The following is a 26418-nucleotide window of genomic DNA, read 5'->3' on the forward strand; positions in this document are numbered from 1 at the left end:
AACCAAACACATACATGTCCTTATGGTACTTTTTTAAAAAATGGGGAATCTGACTAAAGCATGACAAGAGGGTAAGGATACACCATTTGGCTTGATAGAATATATGTCTCTTATGCAAACTGACAAATGAGGAGGAACCTAAGCTCACCTCAAGGATAAAGAACCTCCTATGATTTCTCTTTAAAAATTATATCTTAGCTTCACCCTAAAAATGATCTGTCTTGTTTCCAACCTCATAGTGTATAAGTGCTGACAGTGTGGGCCTTTTCTAAATATGTACAAACTAAATCTGCACAGCATGGATACAGTTAGTAAGATCTATTTAGGCTGCAGTCAGGCTTGGGGGACTGGCTAAGACTTGGCCCCCAAATATCTGTTTGTATTTTGGAGTTTCTATTCAAGCACCTACACTCAGATTCATCAAGTGACTGGTCTGCCTATGTCCCCACTACTTTGCCTGATTTCCAGAAGTGTTTGCCTGGCAAAGCCCATTAAACTCCGCTCACTCTTAGGAGAGAATCCAGGCACTAAAAGCAACCATTTCCCAGTGTGATTAGTGATACCCCTGGTAACAAGAGCAACCCTGGCCTAAGAAAAAGCAAAGAGAGCAAGCAGCAGAAAACAGAGTGAAAGAAGAGAAGGGAAAGCTGGGGAAAGGAGCTGGCAGAAGAGAGGGGAGAGGGAGGTTGCGTTTTGAAAAATATTGACACAATAATAACAATTCACTTTAAAAAATCCAAAACCAAAAATCAGACACATTAAATGAATTGTTTTGTTTTTCCACATGTCAGATTGGACCCTGAGGAAGGAAGATCAGTGTCTGGTTAGAGTGGAGGCAGCTGCAAAGGAAGGAAGCAAAAGGGTCTGGCAACATAGGCCCCTCCCACCTCTGTCATCCCTCTGTCATCCCCCCCTCTCCCCACGGGTCTCCAGCTTCCTGTGCTTTCCCCTTCCATCACCTGCTCCAGCCCTGACCCCCAAGGACAACAGCACTGGATCAAACCACTCTCCTGCTTAAAGAAGCATGGTAGGGCAGCCAACAGGGAGCAGCAGAAACACAGAGGCAGAGTGAGGTATGATTGTAGCAAGAGCTGAGTTCAGGTTCTGCTACATATCCAGCACAAACCATTGTGGATGAAATGCCCAGCCGTGATACTTTTCAATGAAAGAGGTCCAACCATGGTTATCATGACTGCCACCCTGGCATTAAAGCAGGATACATCCAAGACGGGTGATGCTTTCTCCTATCTGATGTGAGTTGGGAACATGTCTGTGCTAATTAAAGGTGAGAACTGCTGAAAATTCCTCCTCAGTTCAGCTATTGCCAATTTGAGAATGGGCTAACTGTTTCCTGCTTCTGGCTCCATTTCACCTGCATACTGAAACCCAGGAGTCCTGACTCGAGGAGCAGGGAGAGCATTGGATGTAACTAAGACTGATGTCAAATATTTACTAGTGTTGAGGAAATAATGTATTTCTCAATGTGTGGTAAAGCTAGAAAGAAGGTTTCTGTCTCTTCTGGAGAAGAAAGAAGCTATGCAAATAAGCTGGGAAGAGAATGTAGCCTTAGTAGATTTGAATCAAAAGGATATAGGAGCACACTGTGGACTTAACTATCCTATCACACTGACAGAAAAGCATTCTTATCTCAGCTATGCATATAATGAATAGTGAAAATGATCCTGGATTTTAAGTGAAGACATAATGGCTTTGCTCAGACATTTGTCCACAGTTTCATGGTTTACAAAGCTGCACACAAGCACTGTGAATGTGTCCTCCTTCTTCACTGTGGACAAGCACTTCTCCATCCTGGCTTATTAGCCTAGTTGTTTACGGAACATTAAACCAGAGTTCCCTGTATTGGACATAACCGGGAATTACGGCTTAATGCAAGCCAGGATTCCCACACCAAAGCCATTACTTGAAGAGACAAGGGTAGGGTAGGAGTGAGTGACCATAGCACCCATCCATAGATTCACAAACTACGGCTTATGAAACCATGGGTGAATGGCAGGATGTGACCAATGAAAGTTCTTATGAGTCTGGGAAAGAGGGTTTACATGTATGACTGCATATATATGAACAAATATAGCTGGGTATGTTAATACAGAGTATGCAAGCAAGCACAAACTCTGCTTACATATCTGGCAATGTATACAAATGTCCTCCCGGCTTGGATCCAGAGATGCCTTGTTGAGAACAGAAAAGGCATTTCTGCTTGTGCAAGGCAGCCCTGTTAAATTCTTCTAATTTCCCCATCTACAACAATACTCCATCATGTACCCTTCCAGAAGGTCCCTCAGTCCTCAGGAGAAGCTTTTCAAGAGATGGGGCGGGGGGGGGGCGCGAGAGAGTGCCAAGAAAGCCACATTGCATGAGCGGTGTTTTGTTCACCTATGTTTGACTGCAACCATATATATGTGCATGTGAGTAATATATGTACATGCACACATACATCCACACATGTATATATAATTATGTGAGAGAGGAAGAGGGACAATGCGCAGGTGCAGGAGGATGCTCACCTGCAAAACTAGTCAAACATGCAGACATGGAAGTCCATAGCTTTTCACATGGTTCTGGGGATCAGCATGTGCATGGGTATGTCTATGGGAACCTAATAATGAGCTTGCCAATGTGCTGATATGCAACCTGTACTGAGAGGGGCACCCTCAGTGTCAACAGCTCTGCCATAGTCAGTTACACTTCCTGGCCATTTGCCCTAATAGCTGATCCCAACATCCTCCATGCCATCCCTGCCTCCCCCTCCCCCCAGACACTTTCACGATGCAGGTGATATCCTGGTCAGCCTTTTAGTGCCCTTTGCTGTTTTGGGGTATCCCCAGTGCTGTTAAACTGTGAGGGGTCAGGACTGGTTGCACCCTGAGATGAGTGTTGATTTGTTTCGAAGCCACCTGGTAGCTAGAAGGAAAAGGGGCAGGAATGAAGGTTAAAAGGTTAAGAGGCCACGCCTGCCCTGCTCTGCTCCACTTCGTCTGTGAGGAGAAACCAAAGGGGCATTAGCGGAGAGGGGAAGGGGACACACCCTGTGAGGCTGACCCACCCACATGGACCCTAGACCCAGCGGAGAGTGTGCAAGACACCAAAGGCAAGGAACAAACTTCCCAAACACTCCAAGCAACACAAGAGAAGGAAAGGAGGAGGGCATATGAGCTGCTGACCCAGGGAGGAGAGACACCACAAACCTAGCCCTTCAGTAGATTGCATTTAGGCTTGCCAGATCAAAATACTATTGCTAAGTGGTGCCATCAATAAGGGATTTCAGTTATGATTTGTGGGGCTGTTTGGAAATGGGGAGCAATCTTTTCGAATAAGGGCTGTAATTGTAAATAACAGACACCTTTGCAGCCCCCCTAACATGGCAGTTTGCTAACATACGGAACCAGATTAGGGAGTGGCAGCCATAGCACCAGGCTTGTTCCATCAACAGGAATGAAGCAGATTGGCTCCAGGAGATAAAGGGCCTTCATCACTTTAACAATTTTCCTGCTACTTGTACTCTGTAGTGACCAACTCCTAGTGTTCATCTCAGAAGCCAGAAAAATCAAATTCAGTGCTGCATTCAGTTTATGAGCCGAAGACTTGAACAAACAAATTCACATATTGTTTTGAGAAAAATAATTGCATATCAACTGCTTTCTTTGGAGAAGTTTTCTTAGGATTATCTCCCACCACATGCCATTTTCCTTCTTTCCAAGGAATAATGCTGGTGCTAAACTCCATTTCAGGTGCCTTGGTATGGATGCAGATGGGTTTGTGCTTAAAAACATGGGAATTGTGGCACAAGCACATTCAGAACGCACATGCCCACACTCAAAAAACATGCACGCACTTAAAGACAGAGCCATCTATATCCCTGTGCTCATGAATTCATCCATTCCATGTGAGCATTCATAAAGATACTTCTATAACAGAGGTGTACACACACACACACACACACACACACACACACACACAAAATCAATCATATCAGTCTACATACAAGACCTACCCACAAACATTCGAAACATGAATTGTTGCCCTAGCCCTGTAATAATAGCCACAGCTTTTAGAATGCTGTGCTTTTTGCTGGGAAGAGATATCAACTCTGCTACCAACTGCCTGATGCAAAGGCTCACAGAACCACCCCAAAGCACATTTCAGGGCACTGAAACATGCATGTGTACACACACACAAGTTTGTGCATATGCACTGCACACAAGCATGAAGATGGTCATACATCTGAGTGTGCATACAAATACACTGTGCCATTCATATGGATATACAGACCATATATGCACAGACGCAGTGCATATATACCCAGGACATGTTAAGTACTAATATACATGTCTATTGTCCACATTTGATGCACCGAGTATGTACATATACTAAGGATGAGCCAAACGCTATAGAATCGCACATATCCTCATCAATTACAAACAAGCAAACACACAGTGCACACAAATAGCATGTATTTCAAGCACTGACACCTTGCATACACCATCATGTGGGGGTTCAAACACACAGTGATAGTATCTCTCCTGAGGGTCTGTGCTACTGTGGAGGTTTTGTATTGCTCAAAATTTCAAGGATTTTGGTTGTTGTTGAGGAGAGATGCTGAAATAGTCCTGTTACTGGTGCAGCTACCCTGGCTAAAATCAGCATCAGGTGCTGAAATGGAGGAAGGTTATGGTTGGTCCAGCTTGTGCCTTTTTGGGGTCCTCTTTCCTTAGGGCTCAGGTACAGAAAGAAAAGAAAGAGAAACTAAGGCAATGATCAGCCAAACATGGCGAGTTAGAGACAGAACTACAAACCAGGAATCATTCTGCCCAGTTATCAAGGCCCAAACCACTTGAATTAATTCTTTTCTCAGAACCCTGGCATTTTAGTCCACTTCTACTCTAGCCATTGGAAACCCCTCTCCAGCACAAGAGACAAAAATGTCAGGGTTCTCTGTTAGTTCTTGGTCTAGGTGGTGTCTCCTCTAAGTGCATCCTATTTCCATGTCTGGGTGTGTATTAGGGGGCCAGTCTGTGGAGTCTCTCACCTTCCTGGGTCAGGTGGGAATCTTATTTGGAGCAATAACTGAAATAAGATGAAGCATCAGAGTTCAATGAGAAATGGACTCACTGTAGGGGACACAGTCATACTGGACCTCCAGGTACTTGTAGGTGCCAGGGCAAGGGTCTGGAAAAGCATCTGAGCCAGCCACTACGACACACTGTGTCCGATTATTGCACCTGAAAGAGAAGAAAGAAGGGCAGGTTGTTAAGCTACTGACACAAGCTGCAGTTTTAAATGAAACCACTAGGTGGCACTGATTGATACTTAGTACTGTATTGCAAATACTTCCTAGAATCTTTGAAAAACTGCTGCACCACTATTTTGTTTGGGATGCAGATTATAATCTCAGGTATGAAGCTGATGCAAGCAGTGAGCAGGCACAACTACTAGTCGGATAATCCAAATACAGTGACAGGAAGCCCTTTACTAACCCCATTCCAGGATTTGTCCGCAGAAGACTTGCTGGATGTCAGACACAGCTCTGTGCCTGTGTTAGCTCTGGTTATGCAGCCAGAGACTGTCACCAACATTTGATTGTTGTGATACTGTATTATATTACAGTATCAGTATATATCAGTATCTTTATATTTTTTATTACAGTATATTGTATTATTTTTTATAGTACTCTTTTAACCTAGGGACTTTTAACCCGACAGACTTATTTATGTGCAATCGTGGCTCCTCAAATTCAAACTAAACTCACAACCTGCAGTTTTCGTACATGTCCATAACCTTATGAGTGTCTGCAGACACCAATGTGAGTGTGAACCATATTCCTCTGTTTGTCCAAAGGCGACATCAAATACATTTTTGTGCAAGCGCCCAAGGTGACAACTCCCGTATAATCACTGAGGATTTACAGACCTTCAGACCTGTATGCGGTCTTGCAGCAGTGAGACGTGGTTCTGCCATTCCCCGCCCCCCCCCCCCGGCACCAGGTAATGGTGCCCAGTAACACCCCATCCTGGAAGAAAACTTGCACTTGCCCACCACTGCGAGTCAATCCTTGGGTGTGTGGCAGGGGGGAGGGTAGATAATATTATAACCTGGCCCCTGCATAATCAGAAATCCCTATGTGGTGGTTATTTTTATGTTCTCTTAGCATACTGACCCAGATCACAACTGGCAGATTAATCAGACAGTCCTCTCAACAGCCAGTTGCAGAATTGTTAGCCTCTCACCCTTGCTTAGGTCCAGAGGTAGAGCTAAGAAGAAATGCCCCCCATTTCCCACTTCGTTAGCTCCTGCCACCTGCTCTCTCTTGAAAGGCTGATGCAACAGGCAAGGGAGGTTGGAAGGGGGACTCCCAGGGGCTGTCGGCTGCCAAAGCAACTGGAGCCGGTATCAACTCAGGCCCCTGGGGCAGGACAGCCACCACCTGCTTCACTGAAGCGGAGTTTGTCAGCAAAGTGGGATGGATGAGAGTTGAGGTGCTGGCGCTTCCAGCTTTGTAGAGCCCCACCCAATAGCTAGTCACTTTCTCAGATGGTGCTGTGCAGAATGCCCATCCACTGCATGGCTTATCTTTGAGCTATGCGCTCAAAGAAAGTTGTGGCTCCTGTGCTCCTTGCCGGGTCCCCCTGCTGCTGTGCTGTGAACTCAGCTATGGTTTGGCTTAGCATGTTATCTGAGCCCGGGCTCAGGGCTTGTCTCACTCCAGACAAACCAGGAGCTGCAACCAAGGTTTGCTCTTGAATTTGTGGCATGTGCTCGTGTCCATTCAGCACACTAAGCCAAACCATAACTTTGCTCACAGTAGCAAGAGGACTGGGAGAAGAGCCATAGTTTGGCTTAGCATTATGCGCAGACACCACCCATTATTTTTTGGATTCTTGTATTTACTATTATTCATTTGCTATAATGCAGGCAACTTTGGGTACAATCTGGTAAGAAAAACAAAAACAAATGAACACATGCTGTTGACAGGAAAGGAAAAGCAGGCGGTATTTGTTGGGCAGGCAGGGAGGCTGAGATTTGGGGAGTAAAGAGAGCCCTAAAGTACAATGGCTGAAGGATGAGGGAGACAAAGCAGGCAGTGGGCAGACGAGCAAGAATGGGAGAGAAAGGGGTCAGGGGAGGCACACACAGAGACTAATGCAGGTAAGAGGCAGAGGAGATACAAAGGGAAAGGAAACGAACAAAGGAGAAAACTGCACCCAGGATTTAGAGACAGGCAAAACATCATGCTGTTGGCAGGTTAAAAAATGAAAGGGAGGGAACACTGGAGACTAGGAAACTGTCAGGCAGGAAAGGCCAAAAAGCTCAGGAGTGGGAGGTTTCATATATTGATCTGAACAAAACAGGTCCTATCTTGAAGTCTTATCCAAGCTACATTTGTTTGGTGTTTGTCTAGCAGCACCTTTGACATCTACCTAACCTTCTTTTTTTGGCATTTACCTACTGTGCATCCAGTACCTTCATTAAAATATATAGTACCTTTGGCACCACTTAAAGGTTTCTGAAATCTTAAGCAGTAATATAGATACTTTGGGTTCATCTTTTGGCTCACAGAATGTTGCGCCCATGAAACAGAAGACTATGAATCCTCAAAAACAAGGAAACTTCAGCTGTCTAAACACCAGCATGACATGGGGAACAGTGAACAAAAAAAAATAATGTTTTGTAAGCATGGGTTGTGCTTACGGACAATGTCCGGCATGAATGGCCATTATCACTCAACTAACCCAATGTGTGATAGAATTTGAGGTAAGATTAGAGGAATGAAGCTAACCATATCAAACCAATACCAATTGAGAATTTTCACTTCTATTGCACTGCAAAGAGTGTATTCTCCTTAGCACTGGAAATGGCAGAAAAATTGCCTATCAACTTAGTATGGCTCAGCTTCTGAAGAGAGAGAAAGTAAAATAATTGCAGCATAAGATGAACATGTTTATTATGTTTGGAGGCATCACGACTATAAAATAATTCATTTTGCCAAACCTGCACTGGATCAAAGTTTATGCTAACCTGCCTGAGCTGTCCTTGTTACCTGTTCTATAACTCTCCTTTCAAACTCTTAGCTGGCTTCATGGCAAATATCACATCCAAAAACCTAGAGACTTGGCTAATTGTGCTAAAAAGATTTTAGCACACTCTTTGGACACACTCTTTTCTGCCACTTTCTCATTGTTTAATCCATATATCAATTACCGTATTTACTCTAATGCGCCATTGAATCTAATGCACACCTCAATTTTCAGAACCTTGAAACAAAAAAAAAGTATTTGCTGGTGAATGTAAATGTTCCATCAAATCTAATGTGCACCTTAATTTTTGCAATGTAATTTGGCCAAGAAAGGTGAGCATTGGATTCAAGTAAATATGGTAGTTCAATATCAACATAGAAACCTCAAAATGCTAGTAATTTAGGAACATGGCATCTACCAGATCAAATCTTCATTGTGTTAAACATAACGGGGGGTTTTCATCCTTTTATTGTATAATCATGCATTTATTCATTAAGTGTGCAAAGGCTTAAACCTGCTTAGACGTCACACCCTCTGACCTGCAAGACCTTCCTACAAAAGTTCATCTAGCATGGACTGTACTACTTTTGACAGCACCCCTTGGACTGTGCCATTTCAGAATGTAGAGAGAGGAAAGGGGAAGAGGAACGGCAAGTTTGGCTGTTTCCCCATAACAAAAATTCCACACATGGAGAAGGATGGCACACCAAGGAAAAGAATTCCAGGCCAGGCTTTTGCCTTATGCATTTATTTTCTATGTGAAAGGGTTTTAAAAAACAATAATGTTGGAGCATTCAAGCATGTAATTGCCAACCCACAATTTGAAGTGGTACAGGCTAGGAAGAAACATATCATATGGTAATTCTGAACAATTAGTTTGGTTTTGAATCTTAGCTGCATGGTCCCTGGTTGTGGTTGCTCCATAATTAGGGATAGCAAAAAGGTACATATTCAAATATTTTTTCTTATTACTCCACTTGTTCCAAGGCACTGAAAGGAATTTATAGGACTAAGCCGGGGCTGGACAACTATTAGCCTGTCAAAGAAAACATGACTCCCCAGCCATACATGACAACCTACCAGGGAGGCTCATTAAATTTCCTGCTTTTGCTGCTTTCCTGGGAACAAAAGCTATAGGACTGACATACATGTAGACCACAACAAATGGGTGGTTTATCTTGACATAAATGCTTGATATAAATTCTTAAGAAGAGCCCTGCTGGATCAGAGTAACAGTCTATCTAATCCAACATCCTGCTTCCTAGAGTGGCCAACTAGATGGTACTGAGAAGCTCACAAGCAGAACACAAGGACAACTGCTTTGGGGCTTCCCAGAGGTATCTTGTTGGCCACAGCAGGGAACAGTGCTGGTCTGGATGGAACAGCTGTCTGATCCATCAGGCATCGCTTGAGGGCCTTGTTTCAGTCAGGGGTTAAAATGCCCTGGGTTCAGGTCTGTACCACCTATGAGCCCCCCCCCCCCCCGGTTTACAACTCATTTGTTGACTTCAACAGGTCTCCTCTCTCCTCTGTGGTGTAAATGGATTGTAGATGGGTGTTTAGGCAGCAGATATAGCTGCTTAGCAGCAGAAACTCTGCTTGTATAATTAGTAGATAATATTTGGTAACAGAAATGAAAATCCAAACAGCATGTAAATGCCTTGCTAATGGTATTGGTAACAAATTAAACATTGAATATTGTTTAAAACATTAGTGAGTTTTGCTGCTAAGGGCAATTAGATTTAGCTTGTATTTAAAAAATCTGCTAGCAATCCTCAAAGCTCTCGGGGATTCTTGATTGCCCACTGCTGCTGCTGTTGAAGAAACTCACCAATGGATTTTGATAGAAGCACAAAAAAGGAGAAATAACTTAGCGAGCAGCCAGTCACTAGCAAAAGTGAGTAGGAGTAAAGGAAGCCACTCACCAGCCTACAGGGTCTCTGCCAATCTAGAAAGGTGAAGAGCTGTGTGAAAATAGGTGAGATGGAATTTTTTGGAGTGGGATATTCAAGAGGCCACAGCTGCTTAAGTCAAATAATGTATGCGTGTGAAAGAGAGGCAGATGTTTCTGTGTAAGGCATACAGGTAAAAATCAAACAAGATACTGCACCAGAACTGGTGATTAATGTGGGGATAACAAATCAAGCATTCTTTATTCTTCATTCTTCTTCATTCCAAAACCATGAAGACCACCCCAGTGTTTACCTTCTAAATACAGAGATGCCAGGCATCGAGCTGCCTGAAAGCCAGGACCATACTCCCAAATGTGTAGAGAGCACATGCTCAGAGTCACTGTTTTCCATGTTATAATGACTATATTTGCTCCACGGCTGAACCCTGGCTCCAAAAACATGTTTTCTGGAACTGAACCCTAATGAAATATGGCTTAGATTAAGCCATGAAAATCCCTTTTTGGAGAAAAACCTATGTATTAATTGACTGGTTTTGCAAACCAGTTTACCACATGCCCAGATTGTCTAGACACAATTCTGTGCAAAATGTTACACTAAGTGAGTGGCAAACCTGTGTGCATGAGCAGTCACAACTTGTTAATTCAAAGCAGGCTAAGCAAAATAAAAACCTTCTCGGTAGTGGCGCCCACCGTGTGGAACGCCCTCCCATCAGATGTCAAGGAAATAAACAACTATCTGACTTTTAGAAGACATCTGAAGGCAGCCCTGTTTAGGGAAGTTTTTAATGTTCGACATTTTATTGTGCTTTTAATTTTCTGTTGGGAGCCGCCCAGAGTGGCTGGGGAAACCCAGCCAGATGGGCAGGGTATATATATATATTAATTAATTATTATACATGCCACTATGAAGCAAGCCCCCTAAAAGCATTGTATAAATCAGTACCTGAGGAATGTAGTGTGCTTTCACTAGCTCTAGTCTTTGGTTTTTGGCAAATGTCCCCAGCAAGCTTTTACAAGAGTGGAGGGAAAAATGAATAGATTCCATATCATGTCATTGTAGAATTATGTGTGTTTATTGCAACTTCTAACCCCACCCCCTTCAAAGGTAACAATCTGGTTTATATCACACCCTATTCTCTGTTATTCTTCTGTTTTACATACAGTACTTACCAAGTCTCTACATGTACATTTCACATGGAGTTTATCTGCTCCTGCACTTAGGCTGCAATCCCAGAGGGTCAGACAAGAGCACAACACCCACACTGCTACCCCAATTTTTGGAGGGTTTCTATGGGTGGCCCACCAGAACTCCTAAACTGCATCCTAAATTCTTGGCTTAGAAAGTACTTTGGTGGACTGGTGCAAGGGCTGTTTTAAGGGACATGCGTGTTTCTTTTGCACGCGCACTGGTAACAGTTTCCCTTAGGAAGGAGCAACACATAAGCCACAAATGGCTTCCTACTCAAAACAAGAAGCTAAGAATCATATCAAATGAAGGATGCACCTGTTGCTGTCCTAACGGAAGCAGCATCCATATTTAGCAAAAATGCTCCACATGCAAGGTTTTTTAAAAATAACAACATGAGGACTTCAGTAAAACTGTGTAAAAGAAATAAAAAATAAAAGAGCAGATTCTCAGAGTTCCACAGCAAATGAGTCTACACCCAAGGCTATACAGTGGTGCCTCGCAAGACGAAATTAATCCGTTCCGTGAGGCTCTTCGTATAGCGGTTTTTTCGTCTTGCGAAGCAAGCCCATTGACAGCTTAGCGGATTAGCGCTATTAGCGGCTTTTAGCGGATCAGCTGATAAGCGGCTTAGGGCTTAGGAAAAGGGGGAGAAGGGGGGGGGAAACCCGCAGGAACTCGCAAGACATTTTCGTCTTGCAAAGCAAGCCCATAGGGAAATTCGTTTTGCGAAGCGCCTCCGAAACGGAAAACCCTTTCGTCTAGCGGGTTTTCCGTCTTGTGAGGCGTTCGTCTTGTGGGGCACCACTGTACTTACATACTTTGCAACCAGTTCCAAACTACCCTTTGTTTTTGTGGAGGCAAAATGAATGACAAATGCAGCCCAATTCGTTTCTCACTTGTCTCATGACAAGTTGCCAGCCTTGCATTTCAGCTGCATTAAACAGTCATGGAATGCACTGCAAACAGTGGCACCTCCTCGCTGGGGTGTCACAGCGGTAGAGTGCCTGAAAAACTGCCTGTAGATGCACTTAATTGTATTCTAAGTGCTTGAGTAACATTATTTACTATATCCTACTAACTAACAATAAATGAAATCATTTTTTAAATGGCTAGTGACAGTACTGCTATTAGAACTTTAAATAATTCAGGTAACCAATCCTGCTCAGCAGGGAAGTAAAATTTGCAGGAGCGCATGGCGCACTAAGCAAAAGTGAAGGATGAATCCTATGGGTGGGATGGACTACCAAGGAACCAAGCCTGCCTTCTTTCAAGGTGACTTTAGCACAAAGTAACAACAACTACTACCCAACCTTTCCTGGGTGGTGCTTATTCAGCAAATGTATTTTTGCTGGGTTGGTTGAAGTGAAAGTATGATTCATGTTAAATTTCAGGTATTATACTGCTTAACCAAAAGATTCTGGGGTAAGGGTTTCAACACTATTTCTTTCAAGTTTGGAAAAAACTTCACCTTTTGAATTCCTGTCTGTAACACAGCAGTAAATGGCCTGGAGACCAGCAAAATATGGCAACTCAGTTAGGTAAATGGTGCCTCTGTTTTAGTAGTATTTGGGAAGGGATAGAGAGAGATTTTCTAGACTCAGGGATGACCGCTGTGAAAAGGTTTGAAGAATACTCAGTCTAAGCTTCTCAGTTCTGTGACATAACATTAAGCTCAGGCTGTGACATGAATGTTATATTGGGAAATACATTCCCTATGCATTCCAGTGTAAATCTTTAGATGGAAAGACTCCCCTGGATGTCAGTGTGGTTTGCACACACTAAGATTAAATTAAATAAAATTTTATTGTTACCCCCTCCTTTGGCAATCCTCACAGAACTCTAGCCCAATGGTTGCCATTAATTTGATTTGAATTAATTTTATAATGAAATGATTTTAGAATGTTGTAATTATTTTACTGTTGTTAGCTGCTCTGAGCCCGGCTTTGGCTGGGGAGGGCGGGATATAAATAAAATTTTATTATTTTATTATTATTTTTAAGAAAAACTTCAGAATACGCTCATCCAATGGGGTGGAGCTGCTGGTATTACCCGCCTGATAGCAACATGGATGCTGCTTACTGGGAGGGATGAGGCAGCAGCGAGGCCAGGGCTGAATGGGCATACTGGCAGAGTGAATGTCACACTCCTGCCAATGCACCCACATGGCCCTGATATGGCTGCTGTCTTATCCCTCCCCCCTGCGGTAAAGGGGAGGCCACTTCTGTGGCTCTTCCCCACCAGGCAAGCTGCTTCTGAAAGTCTCAAGGGAGTTGTTGATGAGGAAAGAACGAACGAGACAGTAGACTGCTGGATGGTAATCTGAGCCAGATGCAGATTGGGACAGCTAGTAATTACCGTATTTTTTTGCCCTATAGGACGCACTTTTTCCCCTCCAAAAATGAAGGGGAAATGTGTGTGCGTCCTATGGGGCGAATGCAGGCTTTCGCTGAAGCCTGGAGAGCGAGAGGGGTCGGTGTGTACCGACCCCTCTCGCTCTCCAGGCTTCAGGAAGCTCTCCGCAAGCAGTGGGAGAGCTGCCTGGACCCAGAAGCCTGGGGGCGCTGAGCTCAGCGTCCCCCAGGCTTCGGGCTTTTCGCAGCTCTCCTCAAGCAGTGGGAGAGCTGCGCGACTCTCCCACCACTTTGCGGAGAGCTGTCTGTTCTGGGGGCTGGAATTTTTTGTTCCTTATTTCCCCCCCCCCAAAAAAAAACTAGGTGTGTCCTATGGGCCGGTGTGCCCTATGGGACGAAAAATACGGTAATTGTTGTTGTTCTTATTACTATTATTGTTTTATTGTTACAGGCCTTTATATCCTGCCCTCCCTCTGTTCAATCTGAAATGGCCGCTCAAAGGATGGCATAATGGGTTAAGAAACTTACTGGAGCTCAGTGGCCACAACCCCATATTTAAAAAAAACAACAAGAAGAGTGACTTTGGAGGAACACAACAGGCCTGGGAGCAATTTGAAGGTGAAGGAAATTAGGGAAGGGAAATGCCTCCTCAACCCCCACTGAAATACAGAGTCTCTTACCTTTGGGACATGATTTTGAAGGCATCTGGAAGATAGCACTGGACATTCTCCATCTGGAAGGGATCAGCATCACAGATCTTGTCGTCCGTACGCCCATAGTTGGCATTTTCCACCATGATAACATCACTGCCTGGGCAGCGCAGCTCAATGGGGTAGCCCTCACATGCCAGTTCCCGCCGAACCAGACCAAAGGGTAAGCCAGCACGGCTTAGACCTGCTGAGATAGGAGATGAGAGGGTCAGGGCTACAGGCTTATTATGCCACTCGATCAAGCAATTCTAGTTTATCTCCTGATGGACTACTGCAATTTCCTACCAATCCTTAGGTATGCACAGCACACACCATGAGACTAAAGCATGGAAAGCAGGACTCCAGGGTTGTTTTTCCAACTCTGCAGTCTTGTACAAAGAGAACCTAGTAAATCAGGATTTCTTGTTTTTCTGTTGCATTTTCAACACATGCTGCAAGACCTATAACATGTTTATCTACTTCTGAGTCTCTGTTTTCCATGTCAATCTTTGGAGAACAGCAGCAGGGATTCTGGGTTCCCTTCTACCTCCACTGTGGCATGTCTGGTGTATGTTTTGTATGTGGAAGGGTGCTTGTCCGGACACTACCCAAGAAGAGGAGAGAGAGAGAGAGAGAGAGAGAGAGAGAGAGAGAGAGAGAGAGATCTGCCCTCCCCCCCTTTGCTGAGCTGAGCTGCATATTCAGAGTAAGCTCTACAGACTTAGGCAGATGTGCCTTTAAAAACCCAGACATGTTTTTCATAAAGCTCTTGGCTCCCTGCACCACCCGTGACCCACTTTAGAGACAGCAGCTGAGGAAAGGGTCTGGGAAATGTGCTGAGAAAAATTCCCTGCAATCCTTTTGAATCCTGCAAGGTTTTGCGAGACTGGAGAGGTGGAGATGGGAAGTAAACAAGGGTGGGGGGGGGGGACCAACTGAGATCTGAACATGGATATTAGGGAGGTTTCTAGAAAGATTCATGGTTGAGCTTTCTGCTCATTTCTATTATGGGAAGGATATTGCACGATTGCCGGACTGAGAGCTCAGGCTCCTGGATCCCTCTGAACAAGGATGAGAAGGAGAAAAAGGACAACTGGGATCCATCTGCACAGCCAGGGCCAGCCACCAACATTTTACTGCCTGAGGCAAAGCAGTAAATGCCTCACCCCCGCTAGTCAAGGGCATTTTGGCATCTGAGGCAGAAAATCCCACATGCACATCTCCCCGTCCCCCTCCCTAGCAGTAAAAAATAATAATAATATTATTATTATAATGCATTAAATAACTAACAATTTGCTGCCTTTTCATGACATCCTAAATCAGCAGCCTGAGACAGCCCACTCATTCTATCTAACGGTAGAGTCAGTACAGTGGGTACAAATTAACCTATCCGTCTTTAGCAGTGCAAATCTAAGCATGTTTAACCAGATGCAAATCCCACTGAACTCAATGGAAGTTACAGCACAATACTTTACATGCCCACTCAGGAGTTCAGTGGAGCTTACGCCTAGGTAAGGAGGTGCTGGATTGCAACCATGGCCTGTGCATTTATTTAAGATTGCGGCCTAACAACACAATCCTCTACTCAGATGTAAACCCTGTTGAATTCAATTGAGCCTAAATTGTCTCATTTTTAAAAAAATAGTTGCTCTAACAGTCCAAGAGGATCCTCCTTCTCCTTTCAAACTAGCATAAAGGCTGAGTTGCAGTGTGCATGGTGTCTCCTCAGAAATCTCACACCTCACTAAAGAAAACACACTCTTTCCACTCCTTCAATTAAAAATGATGCTATTCCAAGAGAAAGTTCCCTCAAACCTCTTCACATACTGGCTGTAGAAGGGGCAGGGCTTCATCTCCCTCAGCTTTTCCACCTCAGTGTTGGCAGTTCCATGTTGGCTAAGTCAAGGCATGGATGGGGGCTTGTTTCCCTGGCAAATGCTCAAAAGCTCAGAGTGGTTAACTGAGCACAGCTGTGAGGGGAGTGACTGTAAAGGAGGCTGGAGGGAATCAGGAAGCTGCTCTGTGCTCTATCCTGGCCTCTCCTCATCACCCGCTTACATGGAATGGGGCTTCCACATGCTCCGCCTCCTATGAAGGATCCTGCCCCATCCTGGACTAAGCTTTCTACTGTGGAGGGAACAGCAGGAGTACCAGCAAGTGAGTTGGAGAGAATGGTAGGAAACAGAAAACTAGGTACAGTGGTGCCCCGCAAGACGAATGCCTCGCAAGACGGAAAACCCGCTAGACGAAAGGGTTTTCCGTTTTGGAGGCGCTTCGCAAAACGAATTTCCCTATGGGCTTGCTTTGCAAGACGAAATGTCTTGCGAGTTCCTGCGGGTTTCACCCCCTTTTTTTCCCCTTTTCCTAAGCCGCTAAACCGCTTATCAGCTGATCCGCTGATAAGCCGCTTATCAGCTGATCCGCTAAAAGCCGCTAAACCGCTAATAGCGCTAATCCGCTAAGCTGTCAATGGGCTTGCTTTGCAAGACGAAAAAACCGCTATATGAAGAGCCTCACGGAACGGATTAATGTCATCTTGCGAGGCACCACTGTAGACAGAAAACAAGGGCAGCAAACCCAGTGGCAGGAGTGAGCAGAAGGAGACGGTGGGGCGTCTGTGCCAGTCAGCTGCCTTTGATGATTCGCCACCTGAGACAAATAAAAGTCTTAGGGCCAGGCTTCCCTACAGCTGGGTCTTTGAGATTGAAGAATAGTGATGTGACTGTTTATGGTCATTGCATGCTACAAACATCAGCTTGGGAAGGACAGCTACCTGCAACGACTGCATTATGGTTTCCCACAACCCTAGTAGTATGTTCCCCAGCTACAATTCGAGCTGGCTGAAAAATGCATACTTAATGGCCTACTGCTGTCTCTGCCCCACTCCCAACCACTGCATTTCTCTATCCACATGGCTCCCTCCTCATGCTAAACTGGGAAGAAATGCCCCCCTCATTTTCTAGGAGCAATGCCTGCAATAGAAGAAGCAGACCACACCCCTCATTCACTATTAACCAAGGGGCTGAAGTAGCAGGGCCTGGAACCTGACAGAAGGACCAAGATGGCAGTGAAACAGCAGTCACATACCTGGACAGCATAGGTGTGAACTGGCAACTATGTTCAGGCTGTCTGGCATGCCTTTCAGGGACAATGCCCTGAGACAAACGTTCAATTTGGCCTGTGCTCCATTTGCTTTGACGTGTTCTTTCTGCCATTATAATCTGTGTGACATTGGGTAGCACATCAGCTTTGCCTCTCCCAAATGGGGACGGTGGGAAGGATGTACACCCGATGTACACCCAGTGTACACTGCTAGAAGAAAACTGCAAGGGGAGTCGCTCGGTTGTATGTGTGGGTACACCTAAGCCTTCCTTGCGGGCTTCACATAGCCTCTTAGCTTGTCGCAGCTAATCAGCCAAGAGACCTGTACCTTCAGCTGCAAAGGGCAAGAGTCAGAGCCCCTAGTGGGGAACATACATTAGTGGCACTCAGGGCTTTAAAGGCAGGCTAGAGAGGGGACTGGGAAGCAAGCATGTCATAGCTGCTCTTTGTGTAATTTTTCCTTCCCCCTTGCTGGGTTAATGGAAGGACCCTGTGGAGGGAGTCTGTAATTAAACCATTAGCTGAGTAACTAACTAGTAACAGCCCGAGTGCTGGTGGTTGTTTCAGGCGGTGTTGGTGGGGGAGCCCAGCAGACAACAGAAGGTACGAGCTGAGAGAGCAAGAAAGGGCAGCCGAGAGTGGATACGTGAATGGAGGACAGTAAATGAAGAAGGGACAGCAGACCTTGGCAGTAAGTATTGTAGAAACCCAAATACGGCTGCCAAAAGCCATGTATTTCCCACACTGGCAGCCTCAGGATAGGCTCATGAACAAAGCCCCAAGAGTCTCCCAGCTGCATCTGGATGTGTTTGCAATGAGCTGGGGCTATGGCACCTATTTGGTTTCAGGGCAGACAGCTGGTTGCAGCTAATTGTAGGTGTGATCCGACTTTCCTAAACATATTGAGTAATTCACAGGGGCACAGAGTTGCGGGGGAAAGCTTTGCTTCCAGCTCCTTATTTTCTTAGCTGCCACAGCTACCAACCTCTTGCTTCTTCTCAATAGGGTCTGAAGAGGACAATGACATTATATCCCCTCTATGCCCTTTTATCAGTTGTCGGTCTGTCTGCTCCTCCACACACCACTCCACTTTAGCAGCTGGGCAAACCTGGCTATTCTTGGGACTGAGGAGGTAAGTTTACTTTGGAAAGTACCAAGACAGATTCCTTGTATGTGGACACACGAAGGGACCAAGGGACATGTGTCCCTAGTGGAACTGGGCAGAGGGGATGGTGGAGAAGCTGCAATTATCAGGGGTAAAATATTTAACACCTAAAGCATAAACCTCCTACTCAGACTGAAGGAGATGCTCTTACAATGGGCAATTATCAGCTACTATGCCCACTGATTCTCAATGGTGGATTACAGGACAGGTGTACCAGGCAGGCAGCACTGGATGGCAGAGTCAATTTGGAATTTAGCAGGATAAAAGAAGAAAATAATGGGAATGAAAAGATTTCTTTTCAATATGTTTCAGAATGACCAGCCCAGTGCTCCTCCTGGGGTACCAGTGGCCTCTTCATCCTGGCTCTAACCACGTAAGCAGGAACATGAATATATGGCTGTCTACTGATGGGCATCATGATGGGCATTAGTCCCTCCCTACCCAAACTGTCAAGCTCAGCCATACAATGAACCATGGGTTAGTGCAGAAAACTGGCTTTGTTTAAAGCCACCCCCTGCCTATTGAAACCCATGTGGCTGATGCTTTGAAGCTGGACCCCAGTGCTATGCAGTTGCCCTAGGAGGGGAACACAAAGGGGCCTGAGAGATAAAACGCCAGAAGCAGCAGCCACAATAGTGCCTTGAAGTGGGAAGCATGGGACAGAAAAGCACTGATTAAAGAGAGGCCAGGTGCATTATGGGAGATTCACCAGTGACTTTGACTGCTAGAGCTTCCTGCTGAAAGAAGGAGGGAGATCAAACACTCCTCTCATACAGCAATCTCCAATAGTATGGCCAGGTACAATGTGGGCATGGGTAGAAAATGTGGGGATGAATGTGAGGAACAAGAGCCCTGGTTGGATATTAAGTGTACCAGTGTTCCCATGTTCTCTGCAGTCTTACAGTGCTTCAGAAGTATTTTTCTACACGTTTATGATTTCATTATTTAGTTACCTGTGCCTGGGAGGCTCTAGGTAGGTAGAAATTATCAAACTGAAGTGCTTTCATCTTTTGGGAAGATGGATAGATCAACAACAACAATAACGTGATCTAAAAGACTTCAGCAGATCTTGGAACGGCCTTAACAAATTGTGCCTATCATATGTAAAAGGCCAAATTCTCTACAATGGGCATTAAGATAAAAAAAATAATGCTTCCTTGAGTTCGCCATCAAAAGGCTGAGGCTAGACAGCAAAGGCATGTAGAAAAGCAGACCCATAGCTTGTGAATATTCCACATTTTGCAACTGCACTGTCCAGGCACAGATATTGCTGCTGAACTCAAATGCCAGCATGTTCACAATCTCAAAGTTACAGAGATCAAGAGCTATTTTAGCAGAGTCTACTCTCTCCAAACCCAGGGGTGGTAAGATAAATGCACCCAGGCATGAATAAGGAAGCTGAGTCTAAATCAAATCGTTGATTTATGTGTATGAGCTCCCACCACTGATAAACTTATAACATTCAGGTTGAACAGAGACCCAAGAGCTTAGTATGATCTAGGATCCAGGCCACAGAACTATAGGCAATCACCTTAGTTACAGAAAACAAGGTCATTTCACTTCCCACAATCCTCTTCATTTCTTGACTACATCCAAATGCACTGTAGTGCAAGGCTAGTTGGCAAAGGCAATTTATGTAAGTCATGAGGAGCAGAAGAAAAGAATGTGGAGCAAGCAAATATGTGCAAATTTGCACAATCCATATAGATCCTCATAGGATTCAGATTTTATTTGTGCGTTTTTTGCAAGCTTTTCTTTTTTAAAAAAGCATAGAATATACAAAATTTTGGCCTTCCCCTCACAAATTTTTAAACTCTTCCCAGTACCTTTGTCACAGCATTAGTTTGAGCTTCTTCAGAAAGACTTCTTTAAATTTCTTTGCATTTTTAAGCACTGTTTATATGTGCTAGGGCTTTGCACATTTGAGTTTAAGGTGGCCTATAGATTAATTGAGAGATTATGGGTGTGGTTGTGCAATTCTCACATGAGTGTAGATAGCTGTGCCTAAGTACAGCTGCCTTCTAGTGGGTACAATAGGCAGTACTCAATTGCCCATCTGCCTGTCAACCAAAATATCAGGTCAAACCGAAAAGGAAGCTGGCAGTTTTGTGTCTTCCCTTGGGATGCAGCCTGGTAGGCTAACAGTCTATGAAACCCCAGTGTTTTTCCTTGGTGAAGGAGATACTTGGATCTGAAAGACTAGTGAAAGGCCAAAGCTAAGCACACCCTTTCATTGCATATCAAAATTGCCTCTAATGCAAGAGACTCAAGACCTCCAACCAACACCATTTTCTTCCATGTCAGATTCACCCAGACTAAAATTAGAATGTGGGACAGATGGCGCTGTATGGATCCGCTTAAAAAAAAAAGTCCATCCCCTCACCCCCCCCCAAAAAAACCCCTTAGAGGTGGCAGAGTATTGGAAGACATCTGCTCTCAAGGGGGTGGGGAGGTGGGGATAAGTCATTAGTTCCTGGCATTGTATAAAATTGGTACTAACATCTCGTACACTGGCTGGAAATGGTTTCTTAGAACTAATGTTACATCTGCAAGATCTCCAAAGAGGGTTGCAACTTGTCCCTTTTTAAAAGGCACATCTGTGATTCTGGAGCATTCCATTCTCAAAGAAAATGATGAACGTTCTGTTTTTAAAAATGAACTGACCACCTTCAATGCTAATTCACATGTGACCAGTCCCTGTTAACAAATTCTTCTTCCTCCTGGGCTGCACCTACAGTCAACATTTCCTGTCCCGCAAAACTAAACAGGACAAGCTGAGGCTGACAAATTTATGCCTGGAATGCAACCATATACCCAAAGGGTTAAGAGGCAAGTGGTTTCACTGCATAGCATGCTGTGGCTGAGTGTCCATGACTGAAAGATATATGGAATCAGAAAGCTGGAAAGGTAAAAAAGGCTATATAGTCCCAACATTCTGCCCAAATGCAGGAACTTCTATCTACGTGCCCCAGTCTCATTCCTATCATTCTGCTCTGAATGGTGTCCTACAAAGCAATAGCTAGTGAACCCCACAGACCAGGGGTGGGGAACCTCCAGCCCGCAGGCAAAACATGATCCTGCAAAGGAACAACTGGGAGCTTAAAGAAGCTTCCTGATAGTTCCTTTGCTGGAGGTCATATCCCTCCCAACACTGCTCTGTGCAGCAACTTCTTTCCACCTCCAACATCTGAGGTAGAAAGGAGAAGCACAAGGAGGCTTGCAAAGCATATGGCTGGCAACACCCCTTGTGCAGAGGTTCTCAATCTTCGGGTTTTGACAGCTGGCCTTTATATGATGTTATAATTATGTAATGTGATTGACAGGTGGGTTGCCCCTGTCATAGCTGCCCTGCAAAGGCTCCCCACTCCTGTCACGAACCATGTGCTTGCAGAACAAATAGCTCATGACAATTCAAACAAGTAAGCCAAGCTATGCACTGAACAAGGCAAGGGAAAGGAAATGAAAGGAAGAAGTGGCTCACTCTGTTTCTGACTGGGGGTAAGATTGCTTGAAAATGTAAGTATATTACTAAGTAACTGGGGGAGGCTTTTGAAGGTAGGAGTTATGTGGGATATTGTTGAAGGAAATTAAGAAAATTGGGGTGGGAGTGGAAACTACGGATTTATTTGGTCTGGGGAATTGACTTGCTTTGAGACCCCAAGTGTTCTTGCTTTGTACTTGTGACACAGCTGGACAGCAAGTCACATTGAAATTGGTGGCACTTGCTTTTGAGCCAATAGCATGTATAAGATGGTGGTGAATTTTATTATTATTTATTACTTTATGTACCACTTACAAGTCAAGATGGCTGCACCAGTAAGATGCATTTAGGATCAGGATGCACAAGTAATTGCTCATGGGTAAATGCAACAAAAAACCTCCCCAAAAACCCCAAAGTGCAGGGAGGGCAAAGCATGCAACCTTCCCACAGGACAGACAGTAGCTTATGGCAAATACTTAATTTTTTTAAAAAATTAAATTTGTATACAGCCCTTCATCTGAAGATCACAGGGTGGTTCACAAGATAAAAATACAAAATGCAAACACAAAATACATAATAAAACAAGAGCAAAACCGATCAATAACCCCACTTCCACTTATATTTAGACTTGCCTCAGTTTGTGTTTTGGAGGCCCATATATTTGACCCTCTAGAGGCAGACGGCTTAGTAGTGTGGATTATGTTTGATCTGCCTGATGATCAGAAATAAAATGTTCCCTAAAAGGCAATTCAGGTGATGTTCCAAGATACTCTGACCCTTGACTAGGGAAAAGGGAGAGGCACGATTTGCTGAGATGCTGCTTATCAACATTTAGCAGCTGAACGTAAGACAGAGCAGACAGGTGGGTCACCTTTAGTGAGATGCATTGTATTTCATAAATTATGGCAGATATTTTGAAATCTGCATTTAATATGCATATGAATTTTCTCTCCCCCACTTCCTTTTGCAATGGGTAAGTAGCCACACTACAGTGACAGCTCTCCGACAAAAGCTGTAGCAGCTTCAGATTATGTGTGTCAGGTGGTGAACCTTTTTCAGCCTGAGGGCTGCCTTCCTTTATAGGCAAACTTCTGGGGAGAAACATGCCCACTGGTGGGTTGGGATAGAGACAAAAAGTAGGCGGAGCAAAGGACGTGTCTCTTTACCTATGTACAGTAGGCCACATTCCAGCCACATAAAAGTCTGAGACTTCTATACACCCCACATTGCTCTCCATCCAGACAAGGAAGAGGCAATTTCACCTTTCAAGGATGTATTCCTGCCAGGAAAAGGCCCTCAAGAAGAATGTAGTGCAGGTGTGGCTTGAGGAAGGGCTAAGGCTTGAGGAGAGACTTGAGGGTCATAGAGATTGCTGGAGGGCCACATTCGACCCCCTGTTTACATGGTTCCTAATTTTAACTTGTTCATATCATGTCCTACTCCAAAACTTCAGGAAGAATCCGATCAAGATTCACAAGCACACCAAAATATAGCCAGTCATAATCTCAGGGTTCCTTCTGCACTTTCAGGGGCATTGCCCTCTATTTATTGGGAAGGTTTAACATGAAGCACTTTTTGGTTACGCACCCATATATATCTATGACAAGGCCAGGAATTGTAATTGCAAAGCACCGTACATTTCTAAATAAAGTACTTCTGTTTCCAGTACTTAATTAGAAAATATTTTGACATGCTCAACAGAAGCAGTTAAATACTGTTCTAAAAATTATCTTACTGCTTATTCTGGAAAAAAATAAAATAAAAGTTTTATTCTGGGAACTGCAAGATTGCTCACTTCTATTTTGTATCAAATGAGAGTTTTGTTTTGTTTTCCCCTGGCCTTGCTGTGGCAGCAAGACAAAAGCTTATGACTCAATTAACCACAAGGCCTGGACTCACTCAGGAAGAAGTCCAAGGGCTGCCTCTCTTGAACTCCCCTTACCTTGGGTGGCTGAGGTGACAAGGACAGTGGTGATGCAGAGACTCCAGAGGGCATGGATGAGCCGGGCCATGCTGCACTCGATGCTGGAGCTGTCAGCAACCTGGAGCCACTCTGGTCATCCCAGAGTGGAGGACACAACAGCAGGCCTGGTGGAAGAAAGAAGAGGAGTCTTGAGTCTGGTTAGCAGCAGAAGCAGTGTTTACCCTCTGCCCTTACTTTGCCCCAAGTAAAAGTCACAACTCTTCTGCATTGTCTTCCCTGCTCTAGGACCCATATGTTGTTGTCCCAATCAGCCCACCACCACTCAGTGTATTTCCTAGGAAGCCCCTACAGCTCAACACATCTACCTATGCCCATTCAATCATGGAAGCCTTTTCTCTAGAAGAGGGGGTTCTAACAGAAAGGGGCATAAGGTGATGAAGTTGTCACTTCCCTCAAAAAGCATAAATCATTTAAATTTTAAAGGAAGGGAATTATTTATATATCAGTTATTATCTGCCCTTCACTGTAAGGCCCCAGAACAGGAGGCAACAGAATATACAGTTATAAAAACAAAAGGTTTTTTTTTCTTTGAAAAGAATTGCAACTAAGTAAAACTGTTCCAGTCAAAACCAAAAGAGGTGGGTCCCACAAAACAAAATACTTTTAACTGTCAAAGGCCAGGGTAAACAGGTTCATTTTTGGCATGCAACAGGAGCTGCAAAACAGACCTGCCCAAAGCTGTGTCCCTATTCCTGTTCTGCGCTGTACCTTAAAACCCAGAGTCCTCCATACCCAGGCTCTGTTCAGGTACTCCCCTTACTCCCCTGTTCAGGTACCCCCCACTAATTTTAGGAGCTGGTAAACACACACACACACACACTGACTGCAGCATAGTAGCAGCCATTTCATCATGCATGAAAAGTACAACCACCTTGGTGGTGCATCTTTCTCAGTGCCCTTGCTGAAATGGCTCCCAACCATATAGATGTGAAGGCATCCTCCACTCTAATCCTACCCTACTTTTCTCAGAGCCCCACTTACCCTGCAGCTGCAGCCCGCCTCTCTATGCTTGCAATGTCTGCAAAGCCATGTACACTTTCCCACACGAGCAACAATGACGTCTACTATGAATTGGGGCTCATTTAAACCAAGACAACAGAGAGATGGAGACAGAAATATGATGCCCTTTCTGGAATTTTCCAAAGTAATGGCTTCAAAAACTTTGTATTAAAGCCAGCCTTGCTGCAAAGTTACACAAGCCTACATACAGTACAACCCTTTCAGTCCAAGAAGGGGAAGCACAAATACTTGGCGCGAACATGCAAAGAGCTGCACCGGAACAGTAAAGAACCAATGGAAGTTTATGATTGCAACACGAGAGGGGTGGCCTATCTAGAGGGGGTATGCCTTGGGAAGGAGGTATGGCTTCAGGAGAGTTCAGAGGACTGGCTAGAGAGGGCCTGAGGTTCCCCACCCGGGCCTAAAACACTGGACCCAATGAGTGATCATTGGAGCCAGGGCAGGAGGAGGTTAATGACCACTAGGCCCATCAGGGCAGTGTTTAAAGCGGGGGGCACAATTCAAATCACCCTGACAGCTACACTTACATTCTTATTAGTTCAGGAAAATAACACTGCCTCGTTAACCATAAAAGGCATTTTTGTTACTTATTTTAATACAGTGTTTTCCAAGCCTATTCTCTGTCAACTTGTTTTCTCTTGGAACACTGCAGCCCTTCTTTTTGTGCCCAACAGTGCTTTCTTTTTCCTCTAACATGACTTTGTCTCTGTCTGCCTGTCTGTCTCTCTGCCGCTCCCTCTCAAAGCTATGCTCAGTCCTCTTGTTCCTCAACTCTCTCTCTGCACTCCTTCTGAAAATTTGCCTCCCTGGACAAAACAACAGTGCTTCCAGGAAGCATTTCCCCCCACCCCCCTCCATGGAATATGGAGATACACTTCTGTGTGCAGAAGCTTCATTATTTCTTCTATTGCTATTTATTAGTCACTTTCCTCACAAAGGTGACCCAAAGAGACTTACATTATAACTGTTGTTCATCTGTTCTAGATTTTATGAAATGGTTTGTCTACCTGTTTGTTTGTTTGTTTGTTTGTTTGTTTGTTATTTTATTTGTTTGGACACCTCTTGAGATATAATCGCCAAACTTGGCATGAGGGTTCCCAAGATGAGAGCAGCTGTCTTCATCATAGTTTGGACGCAGGGTGCCATTTTGAATCAAGATGGTGGACCAAAATGTGACTTGGGCATGAGTTCGCCTGATTTTTGGTGTGATGAGTCCAAACTCAGAAATCACAGTACCCATTATTAAATCACTCTTTTTTTTGGGGGGAGGGCTTCTATCATCCTCCATGAACTATGTCTAAATTCTTTTTAAAGCTATCTAAGATAATGGCATCCATCACAACTTGCGGCCGTGAACTTCACAGGTTAATTGAACAAACACTTCCTTTTATCTGTTCTGAATCTCCCGCCAATCAATTTCATTGGGTGACTCCCAAATTCAGCTATGATGTGGAAACCTATTACTTTCGCCACACCATAATTTTCTAAACTT

General features: G+C 44.4%; 1 protein-coding gene across 5 annotated transcripts in view; it reads right to left on the reverse strand.

Annotated features, from left to right (window-relative positions):
- ADGRL1 (adhesion G protein-coupled receptor L1) overlaps positions 1-26418 on the reverse strand; it is a 129556-nt gene that overhangs the window by 43437 nt on the left and 59701 nt on the right. For all 5 annotated transcript variants that reach the window (XM_081850276.1, XM_081850278.1, XM_081850275.1 and 2 more), the window contains exons 2-4: positions 23865-24010; positions 14166-14382; positions 5131-5240 (exon numbers count right to left, since the gene is read on the reverse strand). In XM_081850276.1, coding sequence (XP_081706402.1) covers positions 5131-5240; positions 14166-14382; positions 23865-23934 — 397 coding nt within the window. In that variant the 5' untranslated portion in view covers positions 23935-24010. The remainder of the gene's footprint in view (positions 1-5130; positions 5241-14165; positions 14383-23864; positions 24011-26418) is intronic.

This window comes from Podarcis erhardii (assembly GCF_964252035.2).
Source record: "Podarcis erhardii genome assembly, chromosome: 2".
NCBI lineage: Eukaryota > Metazoa > Chordata > Lepidosauria > Squamata > Lacertidae > Podarcis > Podarcis erhardii.